This window comes from Musca domestica, unplaced genomic scaffold (genome assembly GCF_030504385.1).
Source record: "Musca domestica strain aabys unplaced genomic scaffold, Musca_domestica.polishedcontigs.V.1.1 31, whole genome shotgun sequence".
Classification (NCBI taxonomy): Eukaryota; Metazoa; Arthropoda; class Insecta; order Diptera; family Muscidae; genus Musca; species Musca domestica.
The window spans coordinates 539,150-564,552 of NW_026712309.1; the positions used below are offsets into that span (position 1 = coordinate 539,150).

Below are 25,403 nucleotides of genomic sequence, written 5' to 3' on the forward strand. Positions count from 1 at the left end.
TAAAATGACGTCAAGGCACTGGCGAAGATAACTGGAAAAATTAGGTTTCTTGGCCACAAAAAGTCCATAAAAACATTTAGTTGAGTTCGTTGATGCAAGTGGCCGACTTGCAATCCATAAACGTCTGGCAACAAAAAAGGCGAGTGTGTGTGCGTCGGTGTTTGTTTGTGTTTGTGAACAATATTTTGATAGTGAAAACAACCACGAAATCAAATGAACGTGTCGTCTTGACGTTGAAATTGCGGCGACGAGACGCTTTATCCAAATGTCTGGTCCCTGGATAATTTCACTGAAAAGTGTTATTCTATACCAGGAGAGGACTGTGCGAACTTTGCAGGTTAAAGTTGCTTATGGAGGTAAAGTCGATAGGTAAATCTGGGTGTGTGTGTGCAAAAGTTTGAACGCCTAAACTAGGCAAACATAAAAGTGTTATAAACTGTTATACAGTGTGTGATTGTTCGTAGAGAGTTGCGAATTTTTATTTTATTTTAGTTTCAAAACAACAATTAATAAGAAATGCAAATATGTTTTGAGAATTTACATTATGAAAAAAATCTGATCATAAAATTTGTAGTTAAAAATATTCAGGATGCAGGTAAGTAATTAAACTATTATAAACATAAACGTGACGCAGTGATATTCAGAAGATGAAAATAAATAAAGAATGTCTAAATGTACTTAGATATCAAGATACGAGAACACCATAATAGCCCACACAAAAATGTTTTTCTACACTCAGAGGGCCAAAATGTGCCTCGTCGAAATCATAAAAAAGTTAAAAAGAATCAGCCGGTTTTGCCATCAGGTATATACCTTCAGCCAATGTTCGACTATTTTATTATATTTTGACCTCTGTTATGATTATTCAAACTGTTGAACCTCTATGGAGTAGGTTTCGAAGGAATGGGCCAATATTGTCCATTTTGTATCGGAAATGAATAAATATGGTTGGTTACTTCCTTCACTATATATGATATACAGGGTGAGATAAAAAAAACTACAACAAAGTCAAACGCCATAATATTGACTTTTTTTAATTTTATTGAATGAAAGCAAAAATGTCGGAAATAGAATCAAATTTTAGAATAAGTTTAGATTTGTTCGCATTGGTCACCTTCGGCACGAATTATGGCCTTCAAACGGCCAATGAAACCGTCTCTGCGGTATTTTGACCCTTTCCCGGCGAAGCGCTTGTTTGAGGTGATCGACACTTTTGTATTTTTTAAGTGCCAATCTTGCTTTCCAAAATACTCCAGAACCAATAGTCCAACGGATGGTACACGGAGATTTTGGTGGCCATTGGGCGCAGGAAATGAAGCGAGGAACCTCATTTTGTAACCATTCTTGGGTGGCGCGTGCTGAGTCCTGTTGGAATGTCCAAGGTCTGCGGCCAAAATGTTTGCGTGTCCAAGGCTTTAATACATCCTCCAGAATATTTTCGCGAAGATATTCGGCATTTATTCTGATACCACGTTCGATTAATACGAGCAGAGAGCGACCATCGGCTGTTATGGCGGCCTACACCATCCTCATGGCCGGCGCCTGAGTTCTGGTGGCCAACCGAAGGTGCACATTTTCAGCTGACCTCTTTGGCAAGTAAGCGCGATCATTTTGTTCGTTTACAAACTGCTAGACGACGAATGTTTTCTCATCGGCGAAAACCAAAATCGGCAGTTCACCACTTTCGGCCAAGCGAAGCAACTCTTTAGCTCTTTTGAATCAATTTTCTTTCTGTTGCGGTGTAAGTTTACCACGGCTTTACCCCGAGCTCATTTTTCAATAATTGCCGAACGGAATATTGCGATATGTTCAGCTCACGAGCCATTTTTCCGCCACTGCCACGCGTGTTTTGATCAAGTCGCTTCATTACTATTCGAACCATTTATGCTGATGTTGCTGTTTTCTTGCGTCCACTTCTTATCGTCGGGTTACGCTACCAGTATCACCAGTATAGCCACTTGTGGTTTTCGAGCCAAATAAAAAGAAATCACACTATCACGCTTGAATTCCATCACGAATAACTTTTTTTCTGGAAAATTCTCACTAAAATGCTTTTGTACGTTTGTAATCAATATAATGAGCTGTCACTGGAATAATTTTAACAGCTGTCTAGTTGGTTGCAGTTTTTTCATTTCACCCTGTATAATAAAGATAAAAATATTGGTGTGGGTAAAATTACAAGAAAATCGAACTTTTATATCCAATTCTTATTTACATATAGCAAGTTGGAAAGAATCGCTGACTTGTTTCGCAAGTTACAACAGATAAAAGTAAAATTGTGTCTCATTGTGGGTGAGGTACTAGTAGGTGTTCGCCGATATATATCATCTTCACAGCAGATCCTGTATTAGCAAAAATATTTATAATATTTGCATGTGTGAAATTTGAAGAGAGTTAGATGCTTATTTCGCTTTCTTTGAGCGTTTTGTATGTACCAGATGAAATGGCCCGATCTCTATAACAGATCCTGTTTTACTGGAAATATTGAGAGGTGCCAAGTCTTATGATCTTCATGGATATTCACATTTTTGACCCCTTGTGGGGAAGATACCATAAGGAGTGGACAGATATTGCCCATCTTCACACCAGACGTTGGTTTAATAAAAATATTGTAATTTAAAGATAATCGGACTCTTACATTATATTTTATAAGAATTATAATTGTTCAAAATGTTAACCCTTTGTAGGTCAGGTACTTGATGGAGGGGATCGATATTGTCCATTTTTCCACATGTCCTAGCACTGATGCATGAAAACCGAATTATCCTTTCTCTTTCTGTGCAGTAAAATATGTTTTTTGAAAATTTCGATATAGGATATATAGGTCCAATCTGTATATAAAAGATATACAATCACCAAAGACTGAGGATATATATCTGTTGGAGAACCGCACCGATACTTTTTAAGTTCTTTTAATTTTCTACAGATAACGAACCAATAATGTTAAATTTGTGACCACTTACATGAAAATGTTTGCTATGTAAAAGTTCGTAGTAATACATCATAGTAGTAACAAATGATACCGATAATTGGGGATATCCTTCCACGGAGACCATTTCAAAGCCAGTAGACTTGAAAAGTTGCTTAAATTTCTTTTGTTACAGAAACGAAACAATCACATGTTTTTTTTTTTTTTTTTTTTTTTGTAATTTGTTGTTGCAAAATGGTCTGGCTTTATCCCTTTATTGTTCTTTTTATAAAAACAACGTTTGTTTATTAGTGGAGAACGATGGTAATGTTTACCAGGGGGTAAGGCAGGGAATACCTAGGTTTCGGAAAGAGCCACCAATCCTCATCAGTTCCCTTGTTTTTGTCTGGGATATTCTCCCCAGAAGTTATTTTAAAAATAACTTCTATGACAAAAAACATTTTTTTACCCAAGTGACGAGATCGTAAGCTCAATAGAAGAGGAACCAAAGAATTAAATAAAACTAAAATTCTCTTGGAAAGTCTTCTAAATCTAACAACCGCACTTATAAACATTTACATCTTTCTCCACTTGTTATGCTTTCGTTCAGCCTGAACGTAGTAGCATAACCATGTAAGTTGGTTTTGTCTGTTACAACAAAAACCCCTTCGTCGACCGTGCCTTGTCTATTAATAGAACAGTGTGGCTTGTTTGTTCGGGATACCGTAGTATTTTGTTGTTGCAAAATGGTCTGGCTTTATCCCTTTATTGTTGTTTTTATAAAAACAACGTTTGTTTATTAGTGGAGAACGATGGTAATGTTTACCAGGGGGTAAGGCAGGGAATACCTAGGTTTCGGAAAGAGCCACCAATCCTCATCAGTTCCCTTGTTTTTGTCTGGGATATTCTCCCCATTAAAATACAAAACATCGTTCTCCACTAATAAACAAACGTTGTTTTTTATAAAAACAACAATAAAGGGATAAAGCCAGACCATTTTGCAACAACAAAATACTACGGTATCCCGAACAAACAAGCCACACTGTTCTATTAATAGACAAGGCACGGTCGACGAAGGGGTTTTGTTGTAACAGACAAAACCAACTTACATGGTTATGCTACTACGTTCAGGCTGAACGAAAGCATAACAAGTGGAGAAAGATGTAAATGTTTATAAGTGCGGTTGTTAGATTTAGAAGACTTTCCAAGAGAATTTTAGTTTTATTTAATTCTTTGGTTCCTCTTCTATTGAGCTTACGATCTCGTCACTTGGGTAAAAAAATGTTTTTTGTCATAGAAGTTATTTTTAAAATAACTTCTGGGGAGAATATCCCAGACAAAAACAAGGGAACTGATGAGGATTGGTGGCTCTTTCCGAAACCTAGGTATTCCCTGCCTTACCCCCTGGTAAACATTACCATCGTTCTCCACTAATAAACAAACGTTGTTTTTATAAAACAACAATAAAGGGATAAAGCCAGACCATTTTGCAACAACAAAATACTACGGTATCCCGAACAAACAAGCCACACTGTTCTATTTTTTTTGTAAAATTAAAGTAAGGCTAAACAAAATTTGGATCAACACAACACAATTTTTCTAGGAATTTTTCATCGGTACCAAATTACCAAATTAAAGCAATTCTGTTTATACCCTACAACACTATGTGTTGGGGGTATTATGAGTTTGATTGGGCCAAAAATTATGTAACACCACGAAATATTGGTTTCCCACATAGGAAAGTATATATGGATCTTCCTATCTCGCCGAGCTGAGTTTGATCTAGCTATGTATGTCCGTCCGTCCGTCTGTCCATGTTAATTTGTAATCACTCTACAGGTCGCAATTATGGCCCGATCGTCACGAAATTGAAAATGGAGGTGGGGTTATGGTCAGAATAGAACCCTATTTCTTTTGAAGATGATCGCATAATATTTAGGGGTTGAAATGGACCAAATACTGAAAAATATCTTGATTTTACAGTTGCTCTACAGGTCGCAATTATGGACCAATCGACGTGGAAGTTATCATGGGGCTAGAGATGAGGACTGGCCAGAAGTCTTCCAATTTTGACGGTCATCGGGTAATATTTAGTTGGTGAAATAGACCATAATATCTTTGTTAAATATAAGTCAAATTTTCCATTGAACCGCGAATATTTTTGATATCGGCGAAATCACAAATAGACGAACAGGTCAATTCTGACCGTTACGTAAATACCGATATTAAATATATTGGATATATATAGCGAAATATGTACAATGTGTGTATACAAAGGAAGGGGATGTTAGCAAGAATGCTTATATCTCAAGAATGGCTGTACCGATTTTGACAAATTTGGTCAATTCAGAATGATCTCTTGGCATAAAAGAGAAAAAAGTGGTGCAAATATAGATTTTGTAGTATGTTGTGACATTTTGTTATTTTTTCATTTATTTTATCGCATGCGATTTTTTCAATCTGACTTAGTATTGAAATGTATTTTTTGTATTTTGTATTGTATTTTTTCACCTTACAACAAAGGTTTGGGTTATTATATACATTCTGCAATTATCGTCCGATCCTCACGAAAAAGGGAAGGGTTAGGCACAGAAGGGCTAGGCTTATTCTTTTCAAAGATGTCCGTAATATTTAGGGGTTGAAATGGACCAAAAACGGAAAAAATTCCTGATCACACAATTGAAGCCATTCGACACGCCTGAGAAGAGCATTAAGGACAGGGAAGAATTCTAACATTTTGGATGACCACTGGATTATATTTAATGGACCAAAATCAACTAACAGCACGACGAAGTGCGTAAATATTGGGCAAATGTCCCTGTTCATAATGCTATGGGTAATATCTGGGCCGTACTCCGTAACATAATTTCAAAAGCAAAATCTTCCAAAATGGATTTGGACATTAAGGGGCTTCTAACATATTGTAGTGTTGTAGGGTTTCACATGGTCGGCCCCGCGCGACTATAGCCTTTGCTTACTTGTTTAAAATTGTAACTAAAAAAATAAAAATGACGTTTATTAGCAGGCACTATGGGCTGTATGTACCGAATAACCTTCTTCATTACCAGTAGATTGAAAATAATGGCCTATAAATACAAGGCAAAATAACTTACTTTTTCCAACAGTCAGATACAGCATGGAAATTCCTCTGCTAAATTTGATAGAAATCGATTCTGATTTAGATATAGCTCCTATAAACTTCTTCATCAAATTTCACGTTTATTGTGCTACAAAAGTGTAAATCCGATCAGTTATAGCTATTGCTCGGAAATATATGTTTTAATTTAAACCATCAAAAACGATCGTGATAGGTATGATCTACTTTAAATTAATCCCAATGTAAACATTTAGTTTGGCGATCTGCATAGGATCACATTCTGAGTCGATTTATGCATGTCCGTCCGTCTGAAATTTTGTACAATCAGGCCCAAGAACGAACCCTACTGAAATTGGAGATAACTGGTAAAATTTAGACATTGCCCACACACATATCTTCGTTCGACTTGACTTTTATTGTGCAAATTTGGTGAAAGTTCAGATATAGCAATAATTATAAAAACGGGAGGTACTTGATGGAGTGGACCGATATTGTCCATTTTCCCACAGGTCATAAAACTGGTGCAGATATTAGTATTTGAAAAGTTGGAGCAAAATTGGATTATCCTTTCTCTTTCTGTGGAGTTTTTTTTTTATTTAAATTTCGACCTTTTGTGGGGAAGGTAAAGAAGGAGTGGACCGATATTGCCCATTTCCGAATTCGATGTAAGTTTGATAATAATATTATGATGTACCAAGATTGGACCAAATCGGATATTCAGATATAGCAATAGCTCCCATATATAATATTCATCCCATTTATTATATGGTCCTCCTCAGTCACAATATCCACAATATTTGCCAAATTTTGTCGAGGTCGGTTCAGATTGGGATACAGCTCTCATATACACCTTTACTCGATTTCAAGTTAATTGTGCACCAAATGGTTAATATTGTTGCCCATATTCGACGGACCCATCTGGCAACGCCATAACTTTTGACAGAAATGTCACATCGCTTAATGACATACCGCGTTTGAAGCGTCAGTCCAAGCAGATTTCTACCATGAACCAATACACGCCACGCGAGCGCTCTGAAATAGTTGAAATTAACAAGACGTCAATTGTGAAAACTCAACGTGCTTTTAAAATATTAAAAAATGTGAGAAGTGCGCCTTCTAAGAACACCATTAAGCGTTTTTACGAAAAATTTTCGACTGGTAAGGCTCTTTCTAATCCGAAGAGGCCATATAAAAGTCGACCAAGGCGATCGCTGCCGGACGAGCGAGTGTTGAGAGGTCCCCAAGAACATCCCAAAAACGCCGTTCTCAGAAGTTGGCTCGGCATGGCTCGGTCCACTTTACAACGGATTATTCGCATTGATTTGCATTTGTTCCCGTACAAAATTCAATTGACGCAAAGAATGTTGCCTGCGGACAAGCCTTGTCGATTGGAATGGACCCAAAGGGCCCAAAGGTCCGTCGAATATGGACAACCCTGTATATGCCAGAATTGAATGGATTTTGGCACATACGGACGAATTTAGCCTGGGTGTAGGGTACGAACGAATATACAAAGTGGTGTAGGGTATCGTAGGTCGGTCCAAATTTCAAATTTCGTATTAGAAGTTCGTTATGGGTACTACAGCCTAAGACCGTGAATTGTCTATGCAGACCCACGTCTTTATATAGAACACATATAACGGTACCTCCCGATATTCGGTACTTTGGTATATAGTATATGACAGAAAATTGTCTGTGCAGGTCCACGTCTTCATATAGCCCCCATATAACCGTACCTCCCGATATTTGGTATTTTGATGATTTTAGTGACATTATTCACCGGAATTGCTTCAAAATTGGTATTTGAAGTTCATAATGGATACCACGGCCTATGACAAAAAATTGTCTGTGCAGGTCTACGATTTGGTATAGCCCCCATATAATTGTACCTCCCTATATTCGGTATTTTGATTATGCAGGTCCACATCGTCGTATAGACCAATTGAACATAATTTTAAACGGATTTTATTTTTTCGAAAATTGCTAAATTTGTTCCAAATTGTGGAGGGTATTCAAAGTACAGCCCGGCCGAAATTACAGATTTTTTACTCTTTTTGTTTTGTTTTTTTTAAGGAAGTAAGAAGTTTCGAATTAATGTCGACCAGAAGAAGTTGAAAGATATTGTCGAATTTCGTAACTAGTCAAAGTGTGAGCGAAATATACCTTTTCTGATTTGCCCTGTATTATCCACCAAACGTCTAATATTAGGTCAAATTGGATGAAATTGGGCACGTATAACTAAATTGAGCCTAGAAACAAGTGTGTCAGATTTGGAAATCGGGCGAGATATAGCTCCCATATATATTCTTCATCCGATTTGATAAATTTCTCATCAACAGTTTGAAAGTTTGGATGAATCCGAAGAGTCCGAACGAAAGTTATCATTCGTAACAGATAGACAGACGAACGGACAAAGCTATATATGCCTCAGCCGTTTCATTTTGAACTTAGAGGTCATCAAGATATGATTGCTTTTTTAAATGGTGAATGCCTATTTCAATCCACCGATAAATGCCCAAAAAATTATTTCCTGTATTAAAATATTCGCAATCAAGCCAGGATATAGGTTTGCTTAAGGATTACAAAATAAAAAATATAACTTTTAACATTGGTGCAAAAACAACGCAGGAAATACTGAAACCTTCCAAAAATATGCTCTCAAAAATTGATTAGACGTTTACGAATTAAAATTCTTTTAATAGAAAATATATCAAAGAAATGCATGCAAATGCGATATTTACTGATGACAATACGAGTTGCCAGACAATGGTATCCGCATTTAAAATCCTATTTGCTTATCTGATGCCAACTGATTGATATTCCGTGCCACGCAGCAATATCATCAACCAAAACTGGCAACACATTCCAGCCTCGAACATCCAACGGCAATTGATGAGAGTACAGTTTTGCATACGAAGACAGTATCTATTGAGTTAGTTGCTAGTTTTTTCATTCCTCTTTTTTTTAGATGTGGGTCTCAAATGTGGTAACCACTCTACGATTTCAAATGTAAAACAATGCTTGTATCATCGTCATCGACGACAACAACAACTACAAAGAGGAAAGATTGAAAACACACACACACACACACACACACATACGTGGGGACAAATAAGACAACTAACAAAACGTTTAAATACGTGAGTACACACATGTTGTAAGTCAAAACAAAAACAAAAAGAAAAAACGACAGCATTCGTACACTCAACCGAAAGGCAATCACGTCAAAATGTCAGCTTGTTACCCAGAACTCAGGGCATAGACAAGGCGGCAAGGACATAAGGCTTGACTGTAGCCCCCACCTACCTCAAGCTACGTAAAAACAATGCAAAGTCCATGTCATAGGCAAATACGCTTTGGCAAAGCCTAAATCTTTTTGTAAACCCTCCATGGAATGAATAGTTTTTGCCACTAGAATGCCAAATCGAGGAAGTTCGCAATGTGTCAGCATGGATGTGGGTGGGTAGTAGTAGTAGTAGCTGATAAAAAATTGATGAAAACAATAGTTTTCATCAGAGTTTGAATTGCAAGCGGACTTACCGACCCCTCCCCTCCATAAAAATTTCCTAATACCAAACGCAGTGCAATGCAGCATTCAATTTCGATTACAAACGCCAAATAAAATCGTTATGCAAAACAATGCAATTCGCGATTTCCGTTTCCTGTCATTTCCTTGGCAACAATATCAACAACGACAATATGCGAGAAGGACTGTGTATGTGAGTGTGGTGCAACAATACTTAGATAACAAAACTATTTAAAAAAAATAGAACACCAAATAGTTAGCACATTATCCTGAATGCAAATAAATAGCAATGAAATGCTGACAACGTATTTTTGTTCCTTTCGGCAGTATTTTATGAATTAGGAAGTGGGGATTGTATGAGAAAACCTGTAACGAAATTTCATCCAGAGTTGATATATGAGTAATGCTGCCATATATTTGCTTCAATTATTTTTTCTTTACAAGATAGTGTAACGACCATCTTCCCAATTGGTTCATACAGTGAGAAGAAAATTGCCCAGATTAATTATAAAGGGTGAGATGAAAAAACTCAACCAACTTCAGACTGCTGTCATTTATAAGCCACTTGTCCGACAGCTGTTAAAACTATTTCAGCTCATTATATTGTCTATAAGCGTACAAAAACATTTTGGTGAGAATTTTCCAGAAAAAAAGTTATTCGTGATAGAATTCAAGCGTGATAGTGTGATTTCTTAATATTAGCCTAGAAAACCACAAGTGGCATTCGTTATTATTTCAATGTGAATAAATCTTTTGTGTCTCGTACCATCGGTCGTTACCGTGATACTGGTAGCGTAGCCCGACATCAAGTAAGTGAACGGAAGAAAACAGCAACATCAGCAGAAATGGTTCGAATAGTAAAGAAGCGACTTGATCGAAACCCGCGTAGCAGTGGACGAAAATAGCCCATATTGCTATATTGCATTCGGCAAATATTGAAAAATGAGCTCGGGCTAAAGTCATTGACATTCCAAAAGTGCTAGAACATGCACCACAATAGAACGCTTGGCGGAATGTGATGAACTGCCGAATTTGGTTTCCTCTGATGAGAAAACATTCGTTGTCCAGCAGTTTGTAAGCCAACAAAATGATCTTGTTTTCTTGCCAAAGAGGTCAGCTGAAAATGTGCACCTTCAGTTGGCCACCAGAACTTAAGCGCCGGCCATGGTGATGGTGTGGGCCGCCATAACAGCCGTTGGTCACTCTCCGCTTGTATTAATCGACCGTGGCATCAGAATAAATGCCGAATATTATCGCGAAAATATTCTGGATGGTGTATTAAAGCTTTGGGCACGCAAACATTTTGGCCGCAGACTTTGGACATTCCAACAGGACTCGCCCCTTAAGAATGGTTACAAACAATACCAATCCGTTGGACTATTGTGTCTGGAGTATTTTGGAAAGCAAGGTTGGCACTAAAAAATACCAAAGTGGAAATGCCGTTATATGGAGACTATACGAACACAACAGACAATTTTCGGTGAAATCACAAATTATAAAGATGCCGGATATCTGGAGGCACAGTATTATGGAGTCTATGCCAAAACTTCGATATATATACAGTTATCCTAAGGACATTTCATATATACTGGGAACACATACCCCCAATTTGCAGAAGGTTCGGTTTGAAATTGTGACTAAAAAACTCAAAAAACCTTAAATCTGTCTAAACTATGGTGGAGGGTATACAAACCGATTATATTACCCCCTCCCCCCCCCCCCCCCCCGCGCTTTATATGGTGTCTATACGAAAACATCAAATACAAATTTACAAATCAATGATAAATGTGAGCAATATTGTGACATTTTCTTCAAATACCCCAAAGTGAAGTCATAACGCATATTGACAACCTTGATGTAACAATGTTTAAGCAAAACTTTCCCTACACAAAATTCAATCTAACTTTATACCATTTTCAACGCTACCTGATTTCGTCAATACTTAACCCCATTCACTTCCTTTAAATCACCCCCTCTAGGTGTAGGGCTTAGTATCCACACCATCACCACATCCCATCACACCACACATTTGCATACTTAACCCAGCTTTGCTGTTGACAAGTAATTCAGCATGCGTTCGTACATGGATCGCGACGTGTGTTCAATGATATTTAAAGTTGTCGTTAAGAGATGCACCCACAAAAGAACTAAAGAACATCTATCGATTCATTTCATTACCCCACGTCCTCATGCATTTCATTTCAGCTAAATTCGGATGGCAAGTATTCCGATTTGACAGTCGAAAATATTCAAATAGGCAGACAAAGAACCAAAGAAAAGTCATCAGTGATTTCAGTGACACCACCACCATCACCACGACGTTGACTTCAACGTTGTTATTGCTACTCAATTCGCTCATCATTTCATGCCACATTATAATGCGCTGCGCTGACGTTGTAAGCGGATGTGTGGCACAAACAAAGGCAATAGCAGCAGCAGTTTCAACAACAACAACTACACATACCACGTTCACATTTTAAATGCATAACCTCAAATGTTGGCTTTAGCAAATGTTTCATCAGGTTAATATGGAACAATGTCATAGCAGTTGTTGTAGCTCATTCAAACGTGATTGTAAGCGAGGAGTAAGTAATCCGAACATACGAAGTGGCTGTAATGAGGATGGTAAATAAATGTTATTGGAGGACCTTTGTGTTTTTATTTTTGGAGAATTCTTTGTGAAGAGAACTAATAAAATAAGGCCGATATAGTTTTTTTTTTCGTAAAAAACTCAAACTGTTCTTTAAAAGGTCCTTCATCAAAAAAAAAAAAAAAGTAAAGAAACCCCCAAAGACTTTATGATACCCTACACCAATTTCATGTTTTGTGGAGCTACCCATACAATGATATTACATTTTTAGACACACATGGGAACTATATCCAAATGTGAACCGATCTCTATAAAATTTTTAGCAGAGGTATTTCTATGCTGTATCCTATAGCTGGAACAATTAAATAGTAGTTATTGGGAAAATTTTCAGGATATGAGGGACTTAAATACAAAATCGAATAAAACATATGTATGGAACCTATAGTTATATCTTAACCGGTTTTAACCAAATTTGATAAACTTTCTTCCAGGCTGAATTTGTTACGGCTGTGGAGGAAAAAGCTGCCAAATCGGATGAACAATATATATTGGAGCTTTAGCTATATCTGAACCGATTGCATCCAAATTTGACACACTTATTATACCCTACACCACAAGGTGATCAGGGTATTATGTCTTTGTGCATTTGTTTGTAACAAGCAAAAGGAAACGAGATAGACCCATAGTTCCTTTTGATGATCTGCACAGAATCACATTCTGAGTCGATTTATGCATGTCCGTCCGTCCGTCTGTCCATGTATTTTTATAAACAAAGTACAGTTCGCATTTATTGCCCTATCCATATGAAATTTTGCACAAACCATTTGTTTGGCCCAAGGACAAACCCTATTGAAATTGGAGATAATCGGTCAAAATTTAGATATAGCTCCCATATATATCTTCAGTCCGAATAGTATGGAATTTTGCACGTACGATCAGATTAGACCTGAAAATAAGTATGCCAAATTTGATCGAAATCGTTTCAGATATAGCTATAGCTCCCATATATATTGTTCATCCGATTTGTTATTTTTGTCCTCCGCAGCTGTAATATGCACTTTGTAACAACAATATTTGGGGAAATATATCAAATACAGCTCAGAAATACATTTGCTAAATTTTATCGAGATCGGTTCAGATTTGGATATAGCTCCAATATATAACTTCGTCCGATTTACCTTTGATTGTGCACCAAACGTCTAATATTTGCCCAAATTGGATGAAATTTGGCACATACGACCGAATTGAGTCTAGAAGTATGCCAAATTTGGTGAAGATCGGTTCAGATATAGCTATAGCTCCCATATATACTGTTCATCCGATTTGTCATATTTGTTACCCACAGCCGTAATATGCACTCCGTAACAACGATATTCAGGGAAATATAGCAAATACAGCTCAGAAATATCTTTGCCTAGCTCCCATATTTTTTTTTTTTTTCTATCGAACGTTCCCACGCCTCACATTCCCACCCCTGCCGACCGAGGGGGCGACCTCCCTTTACGGAGGGATCGCGTACACATCATGATCCGCATCATAATGGGAATTCAGTAGGAAATTTAAAACCAGCTACAGAATTTAATTCATCAGCTAGTTTGAATAATAATATAACATGTATGTTAATTGTTTAAAAATAAAATTATTCTAGATTTAATAACTTCTAAACTCATACCAAAATCTGCATTACAGTACACAGAATTAAAGTCAACACACATTTTACTAAGAGGTTCGCCCATTGAATAATTCGTGCGGTGAAAATCAGTATATAATAATTGGTAGTATCTACTAGATCTAAACGGAACATTAATTCTAATAGATGAAATCAGAAAATCTGAGGGTATATTACCATTTAATATTTTAGTACAAACATGGAGTTCAACATAATACGTCTGCTTTTAAGTGTAGGCAATCTAATTAATTTTAGCCTGCTAGCATAAGAAGGCAAAACAAAATCACTATTCCAATGTAAACCTCGTAAGGCAAATAGCAGAAATTGTTTTTGCACGGATTCTATTTTATCTGAGTATATTGCATATTGAGGATCCATACAACAGAACCGTATTCCAATATAGGTCTAACAAGAGACGTAAATAACTGTTTTGTTATATATGGATCAGAAAATTCTTTGGCCCACCGTTTAACAAAACCTAAAACACCATTTGCTTTATTTACCATTGTTATTACATGGCTATTAAAATTTAATTTTGGATCCATCAAGAGGCCAAGATCAACAAATGAATCCACAGTTGATAATGAATGACCGGCAATATTATATTTTAATATCAGAGAAGAAGATCTGGAGAAGCACATATGCTTACATTTGCTTAAATTTAACTCCATGCAATTTAACGTGCACCATTTAAAAAGGCTATCTAAATCGTTTTGAAGTAAACTAGCTCGTTTATCACAATTATGGGAAATGAATAATTTAACATCATCTGCGTACATTAACAATTTCGAGTAATTTATGGAATTAGGTAAATCGTTGATAAATAAAAGAAAGAGGACCGGTCCAAGGTGACTTCCTTGCGGAACACCCGATGGAACGTTAATCGTTTTGGATAGATACCCTTCAAACAAAACTAGTTGTGATCTATTTTGTAAGTAAGATGATATCCATTTGACTAAGTTTGTGTTGAAACCCATATAATTTAATTTATATATTAGGAGTTCATGGTTAACCCTATCAAAAGCTTTACTAAAATCGGTATAAATTGTATCAGTTTGTTTACGCTGAACAAATCCTTTTATTACTGTTGACGTAAATTCTATAAGATTTGTTGTAGTTGAAAGACCACTACGAAAACCATGCTGATATGGACTCAATATAGATTGAATTTTCTGTGAAATTACTGCAGTAATTAATTTTTCAAACAATTTTGGTATGGCACTTATTTTTGCAATTCCTCTATAATTTGATACATTAGTAAGACTACCAGACTTATGTAAAGGTATAATATAAGATTTTTTCCAAAAAGTAGGAAAGTGACCAAATTTAAGTGAATAATTAAACAATATAGTTAACGGAAGTGCTAATGTTTCTGAACAATATTTAAGAATTATATTAGGTATGCCATCCGGTCCTGGACATTTAATCGATTTTAAACTACGCAGACTATTGGACACATCATGACGTTGTAGAAAAGGCATACAAATTTGATCAGCCTGTGATAACTTATAAGGATACGAGTCTTTAATTTGGCAAGATGTACTGGAATAGGTTGTGGCAAAAAAATCTGCGAAACATTCAGCAATATCTGTGCCTGTGACAAATTCTTTATTGTTATATTTCAATACTGAGGGCTTTGAGGAAACTTTTCGTTTTAGATTAACAAAATCATAAAAAGATTTAGGATTGGATTTAACATTATTTTTAATCTTGTCTAGGTAAAGATTATACAATCGTCGAGACTCTAAAGTATATTTAGATCTAGCAACAGAGTAATTAGTATAGTCTATTGTTAAGCCTGATTTTTTATATTTACGAAAAAGCTTATTTTTAGAATTTTTTAAACTTGATAACTCAGGGGTTATCCATGGATATTTATTTGAATTTTTAACTCTAGTGGTTGGAACACATTCCAGTTTAAATCTATTTAAAATATCATAAAATTTATCAATTACATATTCTAAATCTGTATGGCTGTTACACAGGCACACAGAAGCCCAATTTATGGAGGAAATGAGGGTATTAAGTTTTCGAAAATTAGTTTTTTTGTAATTAAGGACAGTTTTAAATGAGTCGGACTGACTTTCTTCAATTACATAACTGTGAGTCATGGAGATATATAAAGTTGGATGGTATATATCTTCAGGAGTGCATATTGGAGGAATTCTAAATATATCAAAATGCTGTGTTATATTTACAAACGCCAAATCAAGAATTTTGCAGTGCGAATTTTTTACACTATTTATTTGATAAAGATTTAAGTCACACAAACTATTTACAACATCAAATGTATACTGGGTACTGTTCATTTCAGATGGCAAAGGAATAAAAGCTTCAGAATCTGGCATTGGAAGCCATTTAATGGAGGGCATATTAAAATCACCAAGGATCAGAATGCGATCGGAATCTTTCATTTTTTCAGTAATTAAATTTATTTCTGATAAATGCTGATTATAAATGTCAAGTGAAGATGAGGGGGGAATATAAGAGCAAGTTACAAACAATTTAGATTTGCCCAATTCAATGGAAACACAAACAAATTCTATATCAAGAAAATCATTTAGATCTATTAAATTAGTGGTATATTTGGTATCAACTGCAATAAGGACGCCACCACCTTTTTTACAAACACGATCTTTTCTAAATATTTGATATTTTGAACATAAAATTTCACTATTTAATATAGATGTTTTTAACCAAGTTTCGGAGAAAACCAATACATTATAATTGAAACCAATGCTATCAGTATATAAACTGGTTAATTTTGTATTAAGCCCCCTTACATTCTGATAGCAGATAGAAAATGAGTCATTTAGTTTTTTGGCACAGAGTCTGGTCTAAGAGGCAAATGAGCTAAATTATCGGATCTCTCCACAAATTCTTTAATAAATGCCCTAGCAGGCCAAAATTCTTTTAAAATCAACTGTACAAAAATATTGTCAGGTACAACGATTTTAAAAGAAGATCTACTTTCAGAAAATGCAGATCGGAGCTTATAACATTTTAAAAAGTAATCTCCCTCAATTTTTGATTTTATATAATAGTTTTGTCATCGGCCGTTGTTTCTGGTGCAAACCTTGTAGCAAATATCATTTTCATGGCGGGGGCCATGGATAATGATCTTTGGACAGGTTGAGTTTTGCCAGTAGCAGTCTCGGGACGATCACTAGTGATAAGTGAAGGAAATGATAATTCCTGTATGTCACGAGTAGATTGTGAGGTTATCTTAGAAACCTCACTATCAATATTCATAACATCAGGATTAATTACCCCTTTACCTATACCGCTGTTATCTACCGGAACTGGGTGTGTAATAACACTGGCATACGACTGTTCACGTCCAGTCTCAGTTGTATCAGTGATATTAACTGAGACCGGTTGTGGAACAGTGTTCTCAACAGAAACTATTGCTTTGCGACTAGGCATTCCCTTAGTTGGTGCCTTTTTCGCAGCCCTTTTGCGTTTCTGTCCAGAAACTGACGGTGACGACACAAACTCATCTAACTCTTGGTATTTCTCAAACAATGTAGAGAAATTCTCAAATCGGAGTGATAATGAGGAAAAATCTTTTTTCATCGATGTCAATTCCGACTGCAAATCCTTTACAAAATTATAAAAGTCTGCAGAGAGTTTCCTGCATTGCACACAACACCAACGAACACCAACATTATTTCTAATTGTGTCTACTACTTTTGCATTAATCCTAGCACATTTTGCATGCCATTGATTAAGACAAAACCAACAGGTAACACACAATTCATCCTCTGCAACAATATTACACAATTCAAAAGGGTACGACATTTTCTTTATTTTAATTATAACTATTTCTTTTTTAATACACAAGTTCCAAATATTTTATTTAAAATTAGATCTGTAGCTGGAATTTTTTGTTATTTATATTTATTCTTTTTTATTTATTTTTTTTTTAAATGTTGGCAACTCTTTTGAGATGACAAACAAAACAAGACGATAATGTTACAACAACTAATTAGCTAATGTAACAAAAGAAAGAGGATAAAAGGAAAATGTAAAACTACACAATTTTAAAATTGATATAACTTCAAAACACAAAACAAGATTTTAAAACACTACACCAATTATCACTTTGAGTTACAAATCACTATTGAACACTTTTAAACACTTTTTTACCAGATTAATTAATTTAAAAACGCAATAACTATTAATTTTTTTCAAAAGCACGGAGCACCACAATTTTTTGAACTAATCACAACAGGGTTGCCAACGATATATTTTATCCGATTTCAAATTAATTGTGCACCAAATGGGCAATACAAGTCCGAATTTAAAAGATGCAAATGCTTCGGCATATTTAGTCCTTTGATCTTTAAATTATAATTATAATCATAGCGTGTATGATTGAATTCTCCCATAAAAACTTTTAATTGTTATGCGCAGCTCTACTGAATTAGCAAAGTGATGTAGGGTATCAAAAAGACGGCACCGCCCGACTTTAAGACTTTCTTTACTGGTTTCTAGACTCAATTTGGTCAAATGTGTCAAATATCATCTTATTCGGACTAATATTATACGTTTGGTGGATAAAAGCAAATCGGACGGAGATATATAGGAGCTATATCTAAATTTAGACCGATTATCACATAATCTCGATTGGGCAATAAATGTGACCTCTATTTTGTTTGCAAAAATACAATGAGAGACGGACGGACGAGCTTGCATAAATCGACTCAGAACGTAATTCTATGCAGATTATCAAAAGAAACTATGGATCTACTTCGTTTTCTTCCGTATGTTGCAAGCAAATGCACGAAGACATAATACCCTGATCGCAGTGTGTGTAGGATATACGACTATAGCATGCTATACACATAAGACCACTAAAGGGTAATTCATCTATAGAAATCTGCTAGAGACTTCATATTATTATGCCCTCAGCCATTTGACTACAAAGGGGATATATCATTTGATATGACCAAAACGTGCCTCATCGAAATGACGGATCTTTGGATCAAATCCGATTCAGGACATTTGAAGTTGATCTAGGGTTTTCCGTCCGCCTGTCTGTCTCCTGAAGAGAGTATCCGATTTGGCCTAAACTTGGTACATCGTAATATTTTTATCAAACTTAGATCGAATTCCGAGATTGGCCCACAAAAGGTCGAAATTTTCAAATAAAATATCTTGCTTCTTAAAAAGAGAAAGGATTTCCTGTTTAGCGATTCTTAATATTTTCAGCAGTGTTAGATTCAGTACGAAAATGCACAAAGGGCCAACATTTGGAATAACTATAACTCTTTTAAAATGTGAAATAAGAATCCGTTTGTCATCGAACTACACACATTACAATATTTTTATTAACCCAAGATTTGGTGGGAAGATGGTAGAGACCGGGCAATTCTTTGTGGTAACTCTCCCACAAAGGGCAACAATTTTGAATATCCACTAAGCTCTAAAACGTGAAATCAATATTTCCCCCAATGCTTCCATCAACACAAGATCTGTCATGAAGATGGTAGAGATCGGGCCATTCATTCTGGTACCTGCCCCACAAAAGGTCAACGTTTTGATTAACCAAAACTATCACAAAATCTGAAATAAGAATCCGGTTTTTATCATATTTCTACTAACACAAGCTCTGCTGTGAAGTTGGGATATATCGGTCTACTCCTTTTGGTACCTCCCCACAGAGGATCAAATTTTTAAATATCCATTAAGCTCATACAACGCGTAATTAACTTCCATTTCCATTCAGACTTGGCAAAAATGATTTCCATCAACACAAGATTTTTTATAAAGATGGTAAAGATCGGATCATTTCTTCTGGTGCCTCCCCCACATAAAGTTCAAGATCTTGAAAAACAAAACGTACAAAGAAACCGAAATAATCATCCACCTCTCTTCAAATTTCACACATCCAAATATTTTTGATAACGCAATATCTGTTGTGAAGATGATATATATCTGCGAACCCCTTCTGGTACCTCACCCACAAAGGGTCACAAGTCAGCGATTCTTTACAACTTACTATATCTAAATAATCTCAACCAGATACCTGAGATTAATACGGAATTTACGATTTTACATAAAATTGTAATGTAATTTTGCCCATACCAATATATTTATCTGTATTAGATGAAGTATGAAAATGAAATATTTCCGTCAAATAAATCTTGTACCTCACGCACATAACATATTCCAAAAATTGTCACATATCTCATGAAGTAGGTAACCAATATAGTCTAAACCTGGCACATCGCAATATTTATATCATATATATTTAGGTCCGATACGAAATGAACTATATTGGCCTATTCTCTTTGAACTTACAATTTCAATAATGATAACAGAAGTCAAAATATATTTAAATAATCGAACATTGGCTGTGGGTATACATCTGTTGGCAAAACAGACTGATATTTTTTAAATGGTTTTGTTTGCAAAAATACATGGGCAGACGGACGAACGGACATGTATAAATCGACTTAGAATGTGATTCTCCGCAGATCATCAAAAGGAAACAAACAAATGCACAAAGACATAATACCCTAATCACAGTGTGGTTTAGGGTATAAAAACTACATAGAGCATCCGATCACTTATCTCTTACTCATCGTTTGATTCAATACTCTTATAAAAAATGAAATAAAAAGCCGATTGTCGTCAAATTACACACGTTCTGCTTATTTCCAGCACAAGATCTAGTGTGAATATGGGCTATATAGGTCTACACCTTCTGGTACCTCTCCCACAAAGTGTCAAATTTTTGAATAGCCATGAAGCTTATAAAACGAGATATGAACATCCGATTTCTTTCATACTTAGATGAAATATATAGGACGACTCTTTATGGTACCTCCCCCGCAACGGGTCAAAATTTTAAATAATTTAACTCTCATAAATCGCAAAATAAGATTTAACACATCCAAATATCACTTCCTACACAAGATTATAGATATCGGTCCACTCCTCCGGAATCTCTTCTAACAATATCCAATTTTTATACCTTGCGAAACAATTATCCGCATAAAATTGAGAAAGAATTCTTTAAATTCTGCACATTTCGAAAATTCTATTCGCAGATTTAGTAAATAACTTTGGTCAACGTATTTTAAGCTATTCGAAACACTTTCAAATAAACCGACGGACACTTTTTACTGTTTGTTAAACAGGTAGTATCTAAAGGATCCCTTCAAGATTAATTTTTTACCAATTTTTTCGGTGTAGCTGAGATAGATTAAGTTTTCATTTTGGTAATATAAACCCTCAACTTTGAACATATATTTATGTGTAGCTTCTTTCGAACTTGTCAAAAAGTTTGGACCTATATATCCTCTTTTAATGTTCAATAACGTACCAGAAGTATTTGTTAAGGCATGTCGTTAGAGGCACGTTACGCCTACATTTTCCGATAATTAGGACTTTTTTGGATTGATTGTGCACTTTCAAAATCCATCGGAAATCCATCCAAAAATTGGAAGCGACCAAAAATGGAGGCTTTAATCAGGAAAATATAAATATTAACATTCGTGCACCGTACATGGATCCTCACTGCATACCCAAAAAAGATCAAGCAGCCTACTTTTCTGAAAATCTTATATATTTCAAAACTAACTCACCAAAAATCAGTATATCATTTAATAGTACTATTTCCTAACAAATTGTTCTCAATACATTTCCGCAGATGCACCAACAACAACTCCAACATCTTCCAAGTAATCACACGCAGTCGATATTTTACATCCATCATCAATGTTATTTCGTAAGAGTCGAAAAGGTCACACACTAATGGAAACGTCACAGTGTCAACAAATCCTATCATTGGTATCACCACAAGCATCGTTAACTTTATCCTTTCAGCCAAGTCAAGTCAAGCCAAGCCAAACAAAAAAAAAAAAAAAATAAAACCTCCAAACAGAAATGCAAAAGCCAGCGAGAAACTTCTTGCATGACAAAGACTTTATGCCATTTCAATGCTGCGATCTTTTGTTTTGTCATTCCCCATTTATGGGCCTATTCGTGCAGCAGACATTGCCAACTATTTGTTTGTTTGTTTGTGTGAGCCTTCATCGTCATCTTTTGGTGTTGTTTCCTGTTTCCCAGAGTGTATGCAGGTGTGTGTGTGTGTGTTCATGGTGGCCTATCATGGCATTGCATTCACAATCACATCCGAAAGTTTTGCATACTGTCAACATTGGTGGCGATGCCACGAGTATCAGGTAAATTTTCATCTTCTTCACGTTTTCCTTTTGTTTGTTGTTACTTTTTTTTCTGCCAGATGTTGGTGGCTTTATTTTGATACAGCTCTGGTGGAGGTGGTGGTAAAGTAAAGTCAATATGGGATTATTGTGCCATTGCAACAACAACAAGAGGCATTACCAAATTTCGCCTGCAAGGACAGGTTGATATCAAAACTATTCAGCCAAAATATGCATATGTAAAGAAGGGCTTTGCAAAAGAGATACCTTTCTAAATTAAATTTAAATCTTTACGTGATTTTGAAATCAGCTTGAAGTTCTACATTAGTCTTGTCCCATTTCTATTGCAGATCATAATTAGGAAAGTTAGTGTCACACGTACTTTTACCTATGAACATTTATATACATATATGAAGTCGTACCTGGTATTATTATGAAAGTAAAAACACTTATGTAGCATATGGTGAATGTATTTGAATGCAGATTTGACCTCAGTCGAAAACTTAAAGCACACAATAATCCACATAATTTTATTGATAAGTTTATGTAGTGGGTTCAAAATGACTAATACAATGTGTGACGAAATCCGAAAAAGGGTAAAAAAAACATTAAGTTCGGTCGGGCCATTTGGAACAAATTTTGAAATTTCCAAAAAAAAAAATAAATAAAATCTGTTAAAATCTTAAAAATACCAAATATAGCCGTTATATTAGGGTCTTTACGACGACCTACGTAGTCAAATACGAAAATTAAAAAATCTGGTGAAAAATGTAGCTAAAATCATCAAAATATAGGGGGTACAGATATATCAGGGCTATACGAAGACCTGGACCTGCATAACAATTTTCTTTTGCAGGCTGTAGTACCTATTAGGAACACCAAATACGAAATTTCAAACAATTTCGGTAAATATTGTACCTAAAATCGTCACAATAAAAAATATAGGGACGTGCTGATATATGGGGGGTATACGTAGACCTGGACCTGCGTAGACATTTTTCTGTTATATACTGTAGTTCCCACTACGAACTATAAATACGAAATTTGAACAACTCCGGGGAATAATGTCGCAAAAATCATCAAAATACCGAATTTTGGAAGGAAGGCTATACGAAGAAGGAAAGCTATATGGAGGCTATACGAAGACGTGGGCCTGCAAACACAATTTTTTGTCATAGGCTGTAGTACCCATTATGAATTCTAAAATAAAACAACTCTCGTGAATAATGTCCCTAAAATCATCAAAATATCCACTAACGGGAGGTACCGTTCTATGTGGGCTATACGATATCGCGGACCTATGTAAGCATTTCTCATCCAGGGAATAAAGTTCTTAGAGAGAACTTCTAGTCAAGCCCAGAGGAGAAAATCTCAAGCTCTGTGCTTAGGCCGGGTACTGAATGATGTTTAAATGTATATCTTCGGATCAAGGAAATGTAATAGAATTTAATAAACGTTAGAAGATGGGCAATATCTGTCCACTTCTTCTGGTACATTCCCCACAAAAGATCAACATTTTCACAAGAAATAATTTACCTTACAGAACAGTGAATGATCATCCAAATTTATGCAAACTTTGCAAATCCCAATATTTTTATAAGTGCTAGGCTAGGTGCGAAAATAAATGTCATTGGCCCACTCCATCAAGTATCTTCCCCACAAATGGTCAAAATTTATAATATTTGTACCTCTTATAAAATGTGAAATAAAAGTCCGATTCTCTTCAAATTTCGTGGGTGCGCACAATAACTCTCGAAGATAAATCCGATACGATCCAAACTTGGTACATCATAATATTATTGTCAAACTTAGATCAAGTTCAGAGATGGGCAATATCGGTCCACTCCTTCTGTATCTCTCACATAAATTTCAACATTTTCAATGAAAATAATTTACTGCGCAGAATGTGAAAGGATAATCCGACAAATCCACCATAGCATGGAGGGTATATTAAGTTTGTTATTCCGATATTTGATAACATTTAACTTAAATGTATAATATGTTTGTAGGACTTTTGGTATTGAAAATGGGTCATGTAGGTCCACGTTATGGTATAGCCCCCATATAATAATACCCCCTATTCTCGGTATTTTAGTGATTTAAGCGACATTATTCACCGAAAATGTTTCAAATTTGGTATTTAAAATTCGTAACGGGTACTACAGCCTATGACAGAAAATTTTTTCTGCAGGTCCTCGTCTTCGTATACCCCAAATATAACGGTACCTTGCTATATTCGGTATTCTCATGATTTTAGCGACATTATTCACCGGAATTGTTTCAAATTTGGTATTTGAGGTTCATAATGGATACTAAAGCCTATGACAGAAATTTGTCTGTGCAGGTCCACGTATTCGCATATGAACCATATATCAGTACCTCCCTATATTCGGTATTTTGACGAGTTTAGGTACAATACCCATCGATATTGTTTGAGATATCGTATTTAAACTTCGTAATGGATGCTACAGCCTCTGAGAGCAAATTGTCTGACTGATCCAGGTCTTCACACAGCTCTGATATAACGGTACCTCTCTATATACGATATTTTGATAATTTTAGCTACATTATTCACCGTATATTTCAAGTTATCGAATTTGAATATGGTAATGGCTTATGACAAACAATGCCTTTGTAAGTCCACGTCGTATAGACCCCAATAAAAGGGCTATATTCGGTATTTTTTAAATTTTAAAAGAATTTTTTAAGGATTTTATTTTTTGAAAATTTCCAAATTCATTCCAAATGGTGGAGGGCATTCAAAGTTCGGCCCGGTCGAATTTACTGTTTTTTAACTTGTTTTTAAGTTCTATTTGAATTGAAAAATCAAACATAAATTTACTTCATACAAATTCCTTTCTTCGCATTCGCGGTGGCGGACAGTTGTTAGTTTATTTTTTTAGCCTATTCAGCCATATTGATCCGTCTGCCAAAATCACAATAGAACCCTCTGTGTATATAAGTACACGCTAGGATATTGCACCCATGCAACGTTATATCCTAATTTCGATATATTAAATTTCCCTTTCATAATTCTTAACATAATAAAAATTTCTGTGGTTTAGTTTGACTTTTCGGTTTAGGACTATGCAAGATTCCTCCCCATAAACAAATGTTAGTATGGATCTATTATTTGGGATAACCATCCATGTATTGGTTCCTCTTAATATTGACTATTCAACATATTTTCACGCATTTTGCAAATAAATCGGTTTCAATTCGGGATTTAATTCAAAATCTCGCCTATATTACATTAGTTCCAACAAGCCAATATTTTCAAATGAATGAAAAATCGGATATTTTGGGATGGTAGTGAGGAAATAAAATTTTTAAATATTTATCACTAAAAAAATTAAAAAAAAACTATTTTTCACGCCCATAAAAATTCACAGAAATTCTAAATATATTTAAGACCTCAATAGGAAACAAGTAAAAAAGT

The 25,403-nt window shown here is 35.5% G+C and overlaps 1 protein-coding gene across 1 annotated transcript in view; it reads left to right on the forward strand.

The window, feature by feature from the left end:
* The first annotated feature begins 250 nt into the window (after positions 1–250).
* Positions 251–25,403, forward strand: part of LOC131803601 (beta-glucuronidase-like) — a 97,629-nt gene continuing 72,476 nt past the window's right edge. Inside the window, exon 1 of the mRNA XM_059124988.1 lies at positions 251–356. Coding sequence (XP_058980971.1) covers positions 266–356 — 91 coding nt within the window. The 5' untranslated portion in view covers positions 251–265. The remainder of the gene's footprint in view (positions 357–25,403) is intronic.